Source organism: Oxyura jamaicensis, chromosome 2 (genome assembly GCF_011077185.1).
Source record: "Oxyura jamaicensis isolate SHBP4307 breed ruddy duck chromosome 2, BPBGC_Ojam_1.0, whole genome shotgun sequence".
NCBI lineage: Eukaryota > Metazoa > Chordata > Aves > Anseriformes > Anatidae > Oxyura > Oxyura jamaicensis.
This window is the reverse complement of record NC_048894.1, coordinates 118123270-118139955: the sequence shown is the minus strand read 5'-3', so window position 1 is coordinate 118139955 and position 16686 is coordinate 118123270. Positions and strand designations below refer to the sequence as shown.

Here is a 16686-nt window from a genome sequence, read left to right as displayed (position 1 = left end):
GAATTTAATCTTTGATATCAACCATAGCTTATGAACTCAAGCAACTTATTCTGGAGCAACACATTTTGTGGTTTTTATACAACTGCACAATAATCCAAATCTGTTTTTTGTTTTTTTTGTTTTTTTTTTTCTGGAAAATACTCATTTGAACATTTGTTGGTATCATACTGTTATTGAAACCATAGACATCCTCAGAAATCTATCTTATATTTAAGATAATTCTTGTAAAAGCTACCTTTCGCAATTGAAAACATACTCCGAGTTGTTCTCAGCTTCTCTGACAATGACTTTATCACAGTACCAATACTGGGACTTAGAATTAGCCTCACAGCGCAACAGCACCTTCTGCAGTTTTCCAAGAGATACAGCTTTCACTTCAAAAGCATTGACCTAGGACACAGAGGAGATGGCATTCCATAACTTGCAAAACATTAATAAAGTCTGGAAGCAACAGTATTTTAAAAGCCTGATGTAACCCTTAACAGTGGCTCAAGATTCCTATTGATTTTACTGGTAGCTGGACTGTATCAAAGGGGTTGTATCCAAAAAGTTAAATGTCTTTTGATTATGCATCAGATTAAGTGAGAAAACACAACTAAAATCAGAATGCAATAATAATCCCAAATACTTTTTTTCACCTATCACACAAAATGTTGCCTACTGCCCTTCACTATTATTCCAGTACCTCACTGTTTACCATAATTCCTCTCTAGGTAAGAACCACTTCAGGCAATTATTTCCTTTGTTAATGTTTATTTAAAATACGGAGTTTCTTATCCTTTGCTCTTTGTCGACTCACCTCCTCTATTTACATTCTATTTTGCCTGAAGAAACTGAAGTCTGACATGTCACTTTGTCATTGTTAATCATTTAGACATGTGCTTACTGTTGGCAAAGGCTGTTTTAATAAGAGCATGAAGTTGATCAGGTGAAAGGTTCATGTTGGTTACTTTTTGTCACAGTAAAAATTACGTAGCTTTGTCTCCCACCATGTAACTGTCCAGATCATACTTCTCAGTAAAACGATAATGAAGGAAAGAACTACGTTGGAAAATTCATGTCTGTGAAATTCTTAGCAAATGGCAGAATTAAGATTGCCTGTGCAACTATCTGTATACATGATATATGATCACAAACTATCCTTTCTGAAGGATGCCATGCAACAATCCAAAAACAACAACAAGCATGTGAGAATCCAACAGCACATGCTGTCTCTTCTACCCTACAGGATTGTTATGACAGCTGGGACCCAAAGTCTTGGATTAAATAAACTCAGACATGTTAGAGGGATTGCCCATAGACTTTTATTATATGTGTGTATATATCAAAAGTCAAGAAAGGTGGTGATTAATTGGGATTTACTGAAAAGTGTGGGACCTGAGCATGACATAGATGGTATGGAATGAAGGGTAGATATTGTCCTGATTTCGACTGAGATAGAGTTAGTTTTCTTCCTAGTAGCTGGTATGATGCTGTGTTCTGTATTTTTGATGAAAATAATGTTGATAACAGACCAATGTTTTAGTTGTTGCAGAGGAGTGCTCACACAGAGCCAAGGCCTTTTCAGCTTCCTGTGCTGCCCTTCCAGCAAGGAGGCTGGGGGTGTACCAGAAGGGGACACAGCCAGGGCAGCTGGTCCAGGCTACCAGAGGGATGTCCCATACTGGATGTCCCAGCAATAAAAGCTAGGGGACTTGGCCAGGAGGGTGGCAGCTGCTTGGCGTCTGGCTGGGCATCAGTCAGAAGGTGGTGAGCAACTGCATTGCACATCACTTGTTTTGTATATTCCTTTATCATAATAATTATTTTCCTTTCCTTTTCTGTTCTGTTAAAATGTCTTTATCTCAACCCATGAGCTTTTTGGGTTTTGTGTCCTGATTCTCTTCCTCTTCATCATGGGGAGCAAATAAATGGCTGCATGGTACTGAGCTGCCTGATTATTTAAATCACAACAATCATGTTCAAGTCAGCGTTCAACCATCTTTGTCACAAAATATTATATCCCAGGCCCTGCTCTGCCTCCCCTGAAATCCACTCTTTTTCACCCATTTCTAAAACAAACTGCACTTTGAACCACCCCCTTATTCCACTGATAAAAAACATGTCAAATTTACCATCAGATCATCTAGAATAATCACCTAGACAACTCCATTTAAATTCTGAATTTCAATTTGAATAGAAATTAATACCTAATGCACTAGTAATGATGTAAAATACATATTCTAAAATAGTACATATACCTCTGGAGTTATTACTAGTATTTTATATACTGCCTTTTATTTTATTTTTGTTCCTCTAAAAGCCTGATGCCATTTGTTAGATATACAAGTGTTAATCCTCAGTAGCTCATAAATGAAGTAACAGGCTTGTTTCTTAGAAGGTCATAAGAAGGCCAGTGGCAGACTTAAATTAAGCCCAGTAGTTCCTGACATTAAACCATATGCTACTGCAGAAAATCAGAATGATATATATGTTTTACTTATGGAGATCAGATGTAATTGAATGATGAAATAACTTCAAAACTGCCTTGCATTAATCTCAATTACTATACTAATATGTGCTAAAAGAAGTACATAGCCAGCAGTTTACTAAGATCTGAAATCATGGAATGATTCTGTGCACTCATCTGTAGCCAGTCGTAACTCATTATACCTTGACAGAAAATATTTTATATTCACACAAAGCTTTTCTCATTAGCTTCCAGGGGGTTTTTAATATAATTTTTCTTCCCTTTACCTGCCTGTGTTTTTACTCATTCATTCATTCCTGGGTTCATCAAATCTGATTTTCCTTAGTTCTGCTGAACATCTGAGGTGCTAAGTCTCTGTGACCTTTTTTATTAGGTTCTTTTTAAGATCAATGAAAATTACTTAATTATATTTAGATGACTAAGCAAATTCTTCTTCAGACTTACCTTTCCTTTCTGAAATTTCACTGGTATACCAGATTTATGCAGAAGTCTTAGACCAGAATCTCCTCTTTTTCCATAGATACACAGATAAACAGTAGAATCCGTATCAGCTTGCTCCAAGTCACCAGTGTAGACATGAACATGGTATAAAACAACTTCCAAACATAACCAAAAGAAAAATATGTTAAGTATGACTGCAAAATATGATGTGCAAATAATTGTCTGGAGTATATTCTCCCAAACTCAATCTAACTATGTTTTTAAGATTTCTAAAACCACATTTATGGATATACAGCAGATGGATTATAATTCAGATGACATTAATACTGAAAACCAAGTAAGCAATATATATGTAACCATGCAATACCTACTTGGATAGATAGGTTTTCCAGCTTCCACTACTGGAAGTTCAAAGACAAAATCTCTGTCAACACTATTCTTTGACAACCACGTGTTTGCTGGAAAATTCAGAGTTTTCTTACTCATCAGATGTTGCAGTGTCACCTAAGGAAGAAGCAGTTTAACTATGACTCAGTTCACTCTCTTCAGTGTTTTGCTTCTCAACAACAAAACAGTTTTCTTTAACTCTTCTTCAATCTCAGACAAAAATAACATGATCAGTAAATATGACACACAAAATTGCAGTATGAAAACATTTGCATTTTAACTGCTACTTTACTTATAACTAGAGAAGATCTTTATTCACACCTGTGGTATCTCAGCTGAAACTGCCAGCCTCTATTCTTTAAAAATGCCCTATACTTTAAAATTACCTTATTCTTGGACCAAACAAATCTATAACTGAAATTCTTTTTTTGTTGTTGTTGTTCTTTTTCTTTTTTTCCTTTTTCTTAAGAAATGTCATCAATTCTGATTTCTGTCAATGGACCACCTCTGTTTAACACTGGAGTAGTGAAACCTGAAAACATTCTAGTAAGTGAGGATAGGTGAAACTGAGCTTTTGGAAGATGTGGAAAGGTTGACATATTTTTAAAATAAAATGGAAACAGGATGAAACTCATCATCTATATCTTCCTGAATTTTGCAAAGGAGAGGATACTTTGGCAAGGGGAGGATACATTGAAACATTAGATCAATTCATGTTGTATTTGGCTCTTTTTACAGCTGAACAAAAGAAGGTCTGAGTACCAGCATCCTCTATCTATTCCTCTGAAGAATTTAAATTCTCAACTTATTAGCCATGGTACATCGTGATAGCTGTCCTACTTGTTTTCTATAACTGAAGCAGTCTTTCTTTTTCTTTTATGGCAGCAGTTTTTGTTGGTCTTGAATTATAATAGTGCGTACTGCAGTTTTTCCACAGGCCTTCACAAGCAGAAGGAAATCAGTAGCAGAAAATTGTCACTCTGCAGTTCTGTTTGAATGTGGATATAGCATACATAAGGTTTGTGAACAAAATTATGAAAATATGTATTTACATTCACATTCTAATACTTAGAAAATTGGGAATATATGACTTTATCTCACTTTTCCAATAAAATATTATTTTAAGTAAAATGAACTCTCCTTTTGGCACCAAAACTTGTATTTTTTCTAACATGAAATACTTTTGCAGCAGTGATTCTTAACCTGTAATGTTTATTGGCAGAGCTCCCCCTGCTGATTCATAACAATAGCAAATACTAACTGCTTTGTCTGAAAACACAGCTTTCAACATAATTTCTTTCTTCCTGTGAACAGAAATACTTGAAATCCCAGGGTTACCCTTTGAAATTTGGACCAAAATGTTAAAGAAATATTCTGTAACCACCAGAATGGAAAGCAGGATTCCTGCAGCCATTTGAGCAACAGAAATATTTATATTTGCATTCAGTTTTGGTGCAGTTAGAGTTAAGGGTTTTCAGTAAATGTCAAAATCCATTATTACGCTGCAAGTCTGGTTGTCTAAATTGTACTGAGATTATGTCTTATAGATTCAAAATAAGAAACGGGAGATGAATACTTATCTGTAATTATGAAAGAAATCATGCATGGATGTCAGCATTAGGAAGAATTTAGAATAAATTTAATCTGGCAAATATGCCTGAATAGCATGAGAAAAATAGAGTTAAAACAGAAGCAGAAAATAACAAATAATTCTTAATTTAAAAGATCGTGGTTTTTTTTGTTGTTTGTTTCTTTGTTTTTTTCCCTGAAAATTGTTATAATTATGAGCTGTGTTTGGGCCAGTTAGAACCAGCCTATTCTTCAGCAAACTTTCTTCACTCTTCGCATGCAGTTGTCATGGAATAATTGCTTCTCCATCATTTTCAGTTTTTCATAGCTTGAATTTATAGTTAGAATCTCCCTAGCGAACACTGAGGAATACAGGCGAGCTTTTACAAAGCAAAACTCCATAGAAGCCATCAATACACTAAAATTACATCTACAAACTCCAGAAGTTAAGAATAATTTCAAAAAAAGTCCAGAAATTCAGTTCAGGCGACTGACTGCATCACTTGTTTTGTCATCCTAGCAGCCTATGACAAAGCAATAGGCATGTATTACAACCAACATTTTTTGATTCATGAAGCAAAAACTTCATGAAAAGATAGGGTTTTAGTTCATATAAAAATAATAAAGGAAAAAAAAAAAAAGAATTTATCAAAAAAATCTTACACTCTGTAAATTCCACTCTGACTGCTCATTCGGTAATCCATCGAGTTCAATTCTTATCTTGTAGATATTCCCAATGCTTTTTATTTTAACCTGAAATAAAACCAGAACAATACAACATATATATAATATAATCTTGTGCAGTGGAGGCTGCATGCTGATTAAGGAAGGCCATACCTTGCAAGATAGCAAGGTATCTAATTAAGAGATATTTCAGTCTCCGATACACATGGAAAAAGAGGCATCCCAATGGCAAGCATATGCCTAGAACTGTTACAGCTGTGAATCTTGGAAAAAAAAAAAAAAAAAAAAAAAAAAAAAAAGTATTTTCTATCATCACATGTGAATTGACCCAAAAATCCAGTTCTCATTATGCACAAAAAATATTTGCCCTGTTTTTCCATATTTTGCCATGCTTTCAATTTGGCCCATATTTCAAAATAATAATAATAATAATGATAAAAAGTGACCTAACATTTGAAAAGATACATAAAAATGCATGGTTTATCTTTGCACGGTTCCAGATTTCTCTGAACCACTGTAGTATCTAAGTGTACAGAAGAAGCACACATTTGACCATCAGATTTGGGATTACATAGTCCAGAAAAGAGACAGCTTGCAATTTGTCTGAGCAGATTTCTGTCTGAGCTCCAGTTTGACCAGATTTTAGCCTAATGAAATCAAGATATTTGCAATGAAAATGATTTGGCAGATAATTAAACTCTTCAAAGTCTGAAGATTTAAAAAAGTTGGTAAGAGCCATTCATGAGAGAATAAATGTGAAATTAAATCCATTGAACTACAGGCCACAGATTTTTCATAATGCAGTACAGCAACATGATCATAAACCCTAGTATGTGAAAGTAAGGGATAAAAAGCTTTTGGAGCCCTTGAAAAATAAGTTCTCAAAAGCTAGGAGAACATCTGAAAAACTTGGAAAGTCACTAACACGATTTTTGCTTTCTGACTCTATGATTTGCAGTCACATGCACTTTCAAAATGCATTCTAGTGCTCTTACTTATGAGATCTACTCCATGAAGTCTTGTTCTACTGCACTTATATGGAGTTTATTTGAAATCTAACCATTGCTTAAATTGAACACAAGTTTTTAGATTATTTGTAATGAACATCCATGAAAGAAAAAGTAAAAGCATTATCATATCATCTTCAAATAATAATTCTATCAATAAAAGCTTGGTAACAGCCTATTCCATTCCATTATTTATATGCAAAGAAGCTATTTACATTGTTCCAATGGTTTAGGAAAATTGCTTTGTTCTGTGGAGTCAGATTCTCATATCCTTGCTCGTGTTCCATAATATTTCTCTATATGTGTAGACTTATTAACTGGGTAACTGAGAGACTTTTGCATTAGAGAAGTAATAAAATGAAGGCATTTGTACAGCTTGACTGAAAAACCCTACCGTTGTTTTTCCCACATTTCCCACATTTCAAACAAACCAGCCCCCTTCTCAAGTAATGTGAGATACCATCTCCTTCGCAGAGCTGTTGTTCACTGAATATACATTACAGTCATGTTTTCTGCTTATTCTAATGAATCCTTCTTTAGACTATTTGGTTAACAGTTATATATTCATTTCAAATATCAATACAAAACATAAATGCATTGGGCTTTGTCAAATTGCAAAGAGTGACTTCTGCCTAAAACAAGCAGACATTTCCCAGGAGAAAAAACGTATATCTTTCTTGACTTTTTGCACATGCACAGTCTTAAAAAGGATCAAACAGGCAGTGACTACACATATGGGTAAGGTGAGAGAGGGATGGCCACATATGAAGGGTTTTCACTTCTTAAAATAGTTCTACGTGAATTTTTCATAGTTGTGCATACTGCTGGTAAAGTAAAAGGTTAAAGAAAACTGACTCCAAATTGCCCAGCTACCATTGGCTTTTGGTCGCTGTTTTGGTCCAAGAACTGCTGGCCAGAGCTATGATTGAACTGATTACTTAAATAATAAAATTTAGTTTATTTTGATCTAGAAAATATCAGTGAAAATATATGCAGTGCAAGGATGCAAATAGTAAAAATATAACTCTTTAAAAGTATTTCATTCCTCTCCGTATTTCAAGACTTATGCTAAACAAGTACAGGATAAAGTTCAAAGAAAAAAGAAGGGGGGGAGAGAAGAAGTGGGGGAGAAGGAACATTTACTCTTTTTTTTAAATGATTTTTTGTTTACCTTTTTTTTCCTTTCTTTTTTTCTTTCTTTTTTTCTTTTTTTTTTTCTTTTTTTTTCTGCAGACTAAAGATTGAAAAGCACTTTGGTGCCATTTGCTGTTTCATGCCTGAACAAAATAGTGTCAGTGTGATGCAAAAAATTACAGTAGGAGCCCAGGTGCTGTTGAAAAGATTCTGCTGTCTCACAAGATCATTATCTGGAGCACACAGCAATAATGTGCAATGTCTATTTCAGAGAAGAGAAACTGGTCCATCTCTTTAAAATGTATGGATTAACATTGTAAACATGCTATTACCCAATGCTTCCCATGAATTATTCACTAATTAAGAGAACAGGATTCCCCATGGATCATAATATATAGCTCGCATGCTTAAAAAATGAACTTTACAGTCAGTTAGCTTCCTGTTTATGCCCTATTCATAGAGATTATTATTAATATTGACAGTAATTTTTTTGATTTGTGCCAAGATTGCATTAGAAGAACGCAGACAAAAAAATCACAAAATAAGAAATGTAAGTCTGCATCAGTTAACTGAAGACAGTGGTGTGTTACATGCTTCTCAGACAGAAAGATTTAAACAAAACAGAAATTTTAGCCCCTTTGTTAATTTCTTCTCAGCCTATCTAGAAATAGGCTTTTAAAACAGACATCGGATTATTCTTAAATAATAGCAAAAGTTTTTTGTTTGTTTTTTTGTTGTTGTTGTTGTTGTTGTTGTTGTTGTTGTTGTTTTAATGACATTATAACAGGTAATTTATCGGTCTCTCAGTAATTTCATTGGTATATCTTCTAGTATTCCAGCTATTTATAATGTGGTGGCTGAAAAATGGCTCAGTTATCTTCCTTAACTGAACTAGCTCCACGATATCCATTTTATTGTATGCTCTGAAAACTGTGCACAAGAACATTTCATTACTAAAATAATTAAAGGATACATAAGCCTTACATCACATGTGATTTGTTTAAGAGTGGAAAGTTTCTGAAGCTAGTTTCAAATCAATGGCCTTAGAGAAATAAATTTACTCCTGCCATTGTCCTATTCTGACTACTATATCTGGTAGAGGAAGTTAAAAGAAATAATATTTATTTCATTGCTAACTATATGCACCAAGCTGATTCAATGCAGAATTCACAGAGATTAGATAGAGATTTATTTTATGCAGTAAACTTAACAGAAAAACACTTCTTTTCACATGACAGAATAATCTTTGGAAAGGTACACAGTAAAATAATGTTCTTAGCCTTCATTAGCTACCTGAAATTCATCCTCCTGCCTGGAAAGAAACAGCTGCTTTCTGTTGTCCTTGCCAAGAATTATTGGTCCAAATGCTCCTCTGTCTCCATATATCCAGAGAGTGACATTTACTTGAGTTCCTGCATTCCCTGTCAGCACTGACACTTTCCATTCATCAGCTGAAGGAGGAGGACACTCACCACCTTGGGGATTTCTCATTTCCTCTGTGAAATACAGAACATTAGTGAGAGATGAAAATCGACGTGAAACTGCCAGTCACTGTTGTAACTTCAGCACATAAGGAGACCATAAGAGGGAACTGCATTTTTTCATTGCAAGTGGGATAGTCTGAAAAGGTTGATTTATGTTTCTTGTCTACACCAAAATGTAATGACTGGGTAAGGTACAAGATTCAACTGGAAAAGAACAAGTCTCCCTCATCCTATTCTTTATATGTATCCTGGTTTAAAGTAAAGACGTTGTGATGTAGAATTATGGCCATTAGATTGACATTTCTGGTTTCTTACATTTAGAAATGAACAGAATTATGTGCAAATGTTCTTCCAATGTCTTGTATCGGGACATTATTAATGGAAACATGTCCAAAAGTAGAAACAATTTTAATTTCAAATAAAATAAATAAATAAATAAACACAGTATATCCTTGCCCGTATACTTAAGTATACAGTGCTGGTGTTTGGGCTGGGGGAGGTTCTGCATAAATGAGACAACAGCAGTGCAGTACCACTTTATGAGCAAAAATCATAGCTTTAATGACTGAGCAAATATAATTTCAGGAAACATATATTTAACTTGAGAATAGCGCTTAGTGATCTTTTGTATACCCTTGAGATTGAAAATAGAGTATATGTGCAGCGATGTCAAATGACGCCACTGAAGTATGAAAAAGTAGACTCTCTCGGGGTGAAGGAAATTAATTCTGAGTATTTTAGTCATAGTGAAGTTTGCAAACATCAGATATCTAGAACAGTAATTTTCAATAATGGCACCACTATAAAGTCACCTCTACACACTTCTCTCCAGGAAGTCCTCTCCAAAACAGGGAGTTCCTGCCCTCCAATACTTTTAATCTGTTCTGACACAAGAGGTAGATTTAAGCCCTGAGTTTGAAAAGATGAACCAACACTTGCATATGTACTGTGTCCTGCAAGGGTTCCTAAACAGTTCTTCATTTGGCCTTTTCATACGGCTGCAAAGAGAATTTATAATAATACATACAGTTAATATGTTAACTATAATCTGCACTGCAGATTAATTTTCTTCTGTATCCCACAACTCATTCCTCATTTGTTAAGTGGCTTTCTATGAAACAAGCTTTTTGAGGCCAGATGTATATCTGGCTACATGTATAAATTCACTTAGGATATTGTGGTATTCAGAAAAAGCCACTGATTCTGATTTGTTGAAGAATTCCCAGTGCATCACTATGCATGTTCCTGCTTCACTACCTATTTTGCTGTCAGAGCCCATTGCTTTTTTTATTTGCTTGATTAAAATGCTGTACTTGCTCTGGCTGGGATTTTTTTTTTTTTTTTTCCTGAGATAAAGACAGTGAAGTGAAAGAAAACAATCTAACACAAAAAAACAAGTGACACAAAAGCAATCACTCACCACCAGTGCACCTATACTCAGTCAGTCCCCAAGGAACAGCAATTTTGGAAAAAAATCCTCCCCAGTTTTTATAGCTGAGCATGACTTTTTTTGTTACAAACTATCCCTTTGGTCAGTTCAGGTCAGCTGTCCTGGATGTGTCCTCTCCCAACCTCTTACCCGCTCCTAGACTGCTCATTGGTGGGGCAGAGTGAGAAACAGTGGAGGCTTCAGTGCTGTGCAAGCATTGCTCAGAAATACATAAAGCATTGGTGTGTTATCAACACTGATAACATCAGTCTAAAACACAGAAAATAGAGCCCATCCCAGCCAAACTCACTACAAATACTGAACAACATAAAGCAATGCCTGTCTATGGCAGAGATTTGTAAAATTCACAGGTCTGTACTTCATTGTTAGCAATAACACAAAAGTGTGAAGACAAAATGGAAAACCAATTTGAATCCTTTGGACTTGCTTCTTACAAAACTTTTATGAGCAACAGATTCTACATCTTCATGGCATATGGATTTCAGTAACTGAAGCAGCAACTAAAGCAAACTAGTTGCTTTGCTACAATATGTATTTTTGAGAATTTGACTATTTAACATTCTTCAAGTAACACTACTTTCTGTAACTTGAGTTTTCCAGTTCCTACCCTATAACTCTGAAAAGCTAAATTTCCTTCCAGCTACTTGACACCACATCCTACTCTTCAGGTGTAAGTTGAGACCCAGCAAACAGATGAAAAGTCTCATGAAATGCACAGGCAGTCAAGCAGCATAAGGAATCCCAGGCTGCTCTGTATACTAAGTACATCTATATATATATATATATATATATATATATATAATATAATATATAGTATATTATATATATAGTATATAGAGAGAGAATATTTTTTTAATATATATATATAATAGCCCAAGTTCTGCACTTGGGCTATTGCTACCCAAAGCACGTACTGCAAGCACAAACTACTACTTCCTGAAAACAATTATAATGCATGAACAATTCACAAACTTGGAATGTTTTTTTTGCCTTGTAATTTACTGGCACTCTTACAAATGGAAATCAGTCACATTGATTTGCTACAGGCTAAAAATATTCCAATCTGAAAAGAGGATTTGATGGTTACTCTGGATTAGTTATGGGATTTTATACACTTCATGGCACTCTGATATAATTCCATTGCGACAAAAATTCATTCTGATAGCCCTTCATGAGAATGTTGGAGAAGTCACAATCCTTCCCACAGTTTCATAAAAATTACTTTGCTGTTTTATTTACTTATCCCAAATCTCAAACAAAATGAGAGTGATTTGGTCCCAAAATACCATATGATTGAGAGATGCTTTTGAAATAAAGCATCAGAAAAATGACTTTATAGAGCAGAGAATTAGGTAATGATGTATTTTATTACATTCTTGTCTATCACCATTTCCAATGTAAACCTAATGGAAATGATGATCAGACTTTATTTGTATTTTATTTAGCTTTGTAAATAAAATGTGTTCAAATTATTAGTAACTACCAGTATTCCAGACACATGGGAAAGGAGCATGCAGGGTATAGAAATCATTCCTCAGAGACACAGTTTGTTAATGCTGAACCACAAAGTTGTTCTCAGTGTCACAGACTGTGTTTACCTCGTAGAAGATAATGACATCTCTCTCCTTAATTTATGCATATGCACTCTCATGTTTCACTGTTGAAATTTAAGCATGACTTCAGAAATAAAAAGAATAAGCAAACTTTAAAAGTATTCTAAGTGAAAATTTCTTACAAAATATGAGCATTTTCTTTGAAAGGTAGAGTGACTGATATTTCTATTCATTTTGCATAAGTAGAATCCACATGTATGAGTGTCAGAAATACTTCTAACAAAGTACTATAATCTTTACCTAACCAATTTTACAGTAGATAGTGCTTCTTTGTATCTGACTCTAAAAAACATCCTACTTCTTTGATAACAGATTTGATGGTTTGTGAATTTGTTGCCATTCATTTTAAATTCAGCACATCACACTATGTGATGACAACACACAACATTTCTGGGAAGGCTTTGTGACACAGTAATATAGCATGAAGTCTGATGATATAGCATGATATAGCATGATATAGCATGATGGTATAGCATGATATAGCATGATGATATAGCATGATATAGCAATATAGCATGAAGTCTGATTGGAAGCTGAAGGTAGTTGTTTTGAGCTAAAAATAGAAACAACATTGTCAGAAATAATGAATAGTAATTAATAAAAATCCATACCTGTGTTTGAATTCAAGCAGAGTGTTTTGTTTCAACTGATTTAAATACTTCCCAATATTATACCCTATGAACAACTATTCCATACTTTGTGTCTGATTCATGTTCACAAACTCACCAGGTACAGTTTGAAATAGAAGTCTGAACAGTCTTTAAGTATTCTTAATTTCCTCAACATAGATATAAAGCTAGCATGCAGCACAACAAAACCTTGCTCTTTCCCCCAGTGAATTATAAAGCAGAAAATCTAAGAAAATCTAAGAGAGAAATATTCTATTACTTTCAGTGAGAATTGGATTTGGCTCTTTATGAAATCAGCCTCTTAATTTCCACAGAAATAGTACTTATGATAGATGATTATGAATTTGAAAAACAGTAATGTGGAAATACTCAACAATTACATGCTGATTGTTACCTAATCAATGAGCCACATTCCAATGCCCTTGTCAAAAACAGTAACTTGTAATGTGTTCCTGTTGCATGCATGCATAAGTCAACAGTCTAGAAAAACAGAGATAAATAACTGCAAATAGACACAAAGGACGACATACTAAAATATTGTATCAGAACTAGTTTTTTAACTATTGCTTACTTGAGGGTGGAAAAGTTGAGGGGGTTTGAGATATTTGCTTCTGGGCTTTTGCTGGTTGGTGTTCAGATTCTCTGAAGCCTTTCTTTTCTTGATTGGGTGCTGCAGATGTTCCCATAGGCTTTTCCCGGCCAACTGAAACAGTCAAATGTAAATTCTTCACTAGCTACCAATCATTTGCTTTTTCTGCTCAGAAGCTTCCCACATTTTTAGTGACAAACAGTAATAATAGATCTCTCAATTGTTCAACACAATAGAAACCAAAGTCTTTTCTCTGTGTAGCGCAGAGCCACTAGTAATAGGCTTTTGTTGTTAGCAGCATGCTGCAAAAAAGTAGAAAAAATATGATGTAGCAATCCATTTACTGTTTTGAAAATCTAAGTAGCAATTTAACATAGATATATGAATGAAATGTCCTGCTCAAATGTAGTGTTCCAAGATCAGCTTCTCCATTCCCCCAATATTTCCTTTCTTAAGAGTAGGAATGCTGAAATAAAAACTGCTAGAGGCCATTTCTGGTAATATGAAATAGCAAACAGAAAAATCTTGGTTGCTCTAACAGAAAATATTAGCTCCTGCTGTCTTGCTTTTACTGAGTAACAAGGATTTGGAAGAACTCATGCCTGTAACAAAGTAACAGTTAGCTTTACTTTAATAGCATCAGTAAGCCCCGCTTTGTTGAGAATTTCCATTGAAAACCTGCTCTTCCGAAAAGGTAACAAAGAAAAACCCTTTCCTTTTGTCTACAAGGACACAGTGACTGAAATATTCTTGTCACCTTGCAGCAAGTAGGGACTGAATGGTAAGGATGCCATTACAGTGACTTTGATAACGCTTCTTTATGTCTTGGTGACAATATACATAAAACAGAATTAGTAATAAGACAGGTTCTATGTTACTTTCTCTTTGCTGATCAAAGCATTCAAGATGAACCTGTTCTGCTCATATCTGGCAAAAATCTGAAAGAATTCTGAATTTTGAACTGATGGCCAGTTTAACAGTTTCATTAGATGTTTAATTTCTTGATTTCTGGCTTTGTCCACCAGATAAATATATAAAATAAATAAACAAATAAAGATAGTATTTCCACTCTTTTCTACAGTTATAATCCCAGACAGCTGGATATGAATTGTTCACCAAATTAAAAACTTTTTTCTCCTGAAGAAGATGAGACAGAAAGGGAATGAGAGTGTGGTGAAAGCTCATTTCTGAGCCCTAGATAGTCAAGTAGAAGAGGTCAGTCTAGTAAGCAAGGCTTTTGCCTGCAAATAGCTCTCAAATATGACTATGGGATAAAAGAATCACACAGGCAATATACTAGTGGGGAATAGTACATGTATTGTGCCATTAAAGAAGAAATCTGTAATGTGCCATTAAAGAAGAAATCATACTGAACACTGACAAGTGTACCCTACCTGTTTAGGGCATAAGGGCATTTTGTAAGTCTACTGTTTTCCCTATAAAAACAGGAAAGTGCAATATAACTGACAGCAAGATAATATCTCCCAGGCTTCCATAAACTTTGGTCAGAATGGGGAATAGATCCAGGAAGTCAACTCCATTTCTATCTTATCACCTGTTTTGATTCTCATGCTCAAAAGATTATTTGTTCAGTTTAAAAAAAAAAAAAAAAAAAAAAAAAAACTTCTGTATCACTTACTGCTATAAAAGGAAAGAAATGAAGCAAAATTAACTAGCTACATGGGAGAAAATGTGTAATACAATAGACTTTTCATCTTTAAAATTACTAAAACACAACCAGGAAAATAGCCTAAATAAGCTTTTATGCTTTTGTTTTGAATTTTGTCAGTCAGAAACAGTAACCACTAAGGAAAACTAGAGTATCAAGAAACCACATACATTTGATGACCTGTGGGTAGAAACAAACGTTGTTCTCTCCAATGTTAATGACTGGTTTAGTCTGACCATCTGGCAGGAGACCAACATACATCCCTTTATTTCGCACTGATTCTAGACTTACAGATCCAGCTTCCAAATTCTTCTCAACTTTAAAATGACAGCATTCATCACCTGTGCCCTAAGAAATTGAAAAACAGAAACACACAAATTCAATAATTACACTGATATATAGAGGCAAACTGGATGTTTCTTAAGACTGAAACATTACTATCTTCTAATGAAAATTCAGATTAAGTTTAGATACTTCACAATATACACCCTGCATCTTGGCTCTGTTTAGTCCTTTGTGACCAAAAATGCCAAACACATAATTCAAGTAAGTGAAAGATCACACATGAAAGCATTCTGAATCATGTTAGGATTTAGGCAAAGTCTAGGATATATTCAAAGGAATTTCCCACTTAATCAGCTTTTAGAAGGTTAGGGAAGGTTAAAATACCAATTTCAGACAAAAGAGGATGTATGTATGAATTTATACACAGTGCAGATTTGCTAATCCTACATGATAAAACAACATTTATCAAATATATTTTTCTTCTTTTCACAAACTGCTACAACCACTCACTCTTAACATTTTTTTTTTCTGCATTTTATAGCATTTACATTAATTTCAAAGCCCTAGTCAATCAAAACCTCAGACATCTCCAAGGATCAGGCTGTTTAATAATGATAAGTGGGTATGTTTGTGGATTGAAAAGTACTGTGCACGCAAACACAGCTATCACTTTAACATGGGCTAAGGCACCATGATTCAACTAATTTTCAGAATATGAAAACCTTAGTGGACAATAACCAGAAACAGGCTATAAAAAATCCAGTTTAACATATCTCAGAGAGAAGAACATTCTCTCATATGTTACACTTTTAACTTCAAAACACAGTAACTGCTAGAAAAACCTGTAGGATGTTCATGAAAAATTCCTCTTCGTCTATTTGTGAGGGCACTACTAAAATGTACAATATTCAGAAAGCCTATATCCAAAATGTGGATCAAATATTCTGATCTCTAATTGGAGTATATTTGATTCAATGGCAAATTCTCATGGATCTCAGATTTCAGTAAGTACACAGCTCTATTTCATTCTCACTTGGGTTAAACTTCCAAATAAAAATTATGAATAGTTTTGAGAATTTTCACTCATTTTAACAGAACCACATTGAAAAAAGTTAGCTCTGCACGAAGTTGCTTACATCTTAATTATTCATTAGTGTGTTTTTGTTTTTTTTTTATGTTCAGATTATTTAGATTAAATACCAGTTTAAACACCTCAACAAGTTTGTATTGTCACATTCAAAACAATTATATCAGTTTTTATCAGCAAACTGACAC

General features: G+C 34.4%; 1 protein-coding gene across 7 annotated transcripts in view; it reads right to left on the bottom strand.

The window, feature by feature from the left end:
- The window catches only part of RP1 (RP1 axonemal microtubule associated), a 217760-nt gene that overhangs the window by 136517 nt on the left and 64557 nt on the right, over positions 1–16686 (bottom strand). For all 7 annotated transcript variants that reach the window (XR_004748453.1, XM_035318571.1, XM_035318573.1 and 4 more), the window contains exons 16-22: positions 15297–15474; positions 13440–13571; positions 8986–9188; positions 5531–5620; positions 3283–3415; positions 2915–3066; positions 236–390 (exon numbers count right to left, since the gene is read on the bottom strand). Coding sequence is in view for 6 of the 7 variants with exons in the window: in XM_035318571.1 (XP_035174462.1) it covers positions 236–390; positions 2915–3066; positions 3283–3415; positions 5531–5620; positions 8986–9188; positions 13440–13571; positions 15297–15474 (1043 nt within the window). In the remaining variant the exon portion in view is untranslated. The remainder of the gene's footprint in view (positions 1–235; positions 391–2914; positions 3067–3282; positions 3416–5530; positions 5621–8985; positions 9189–13439; positions 13572–15296; positions 15475–16686) is intronic.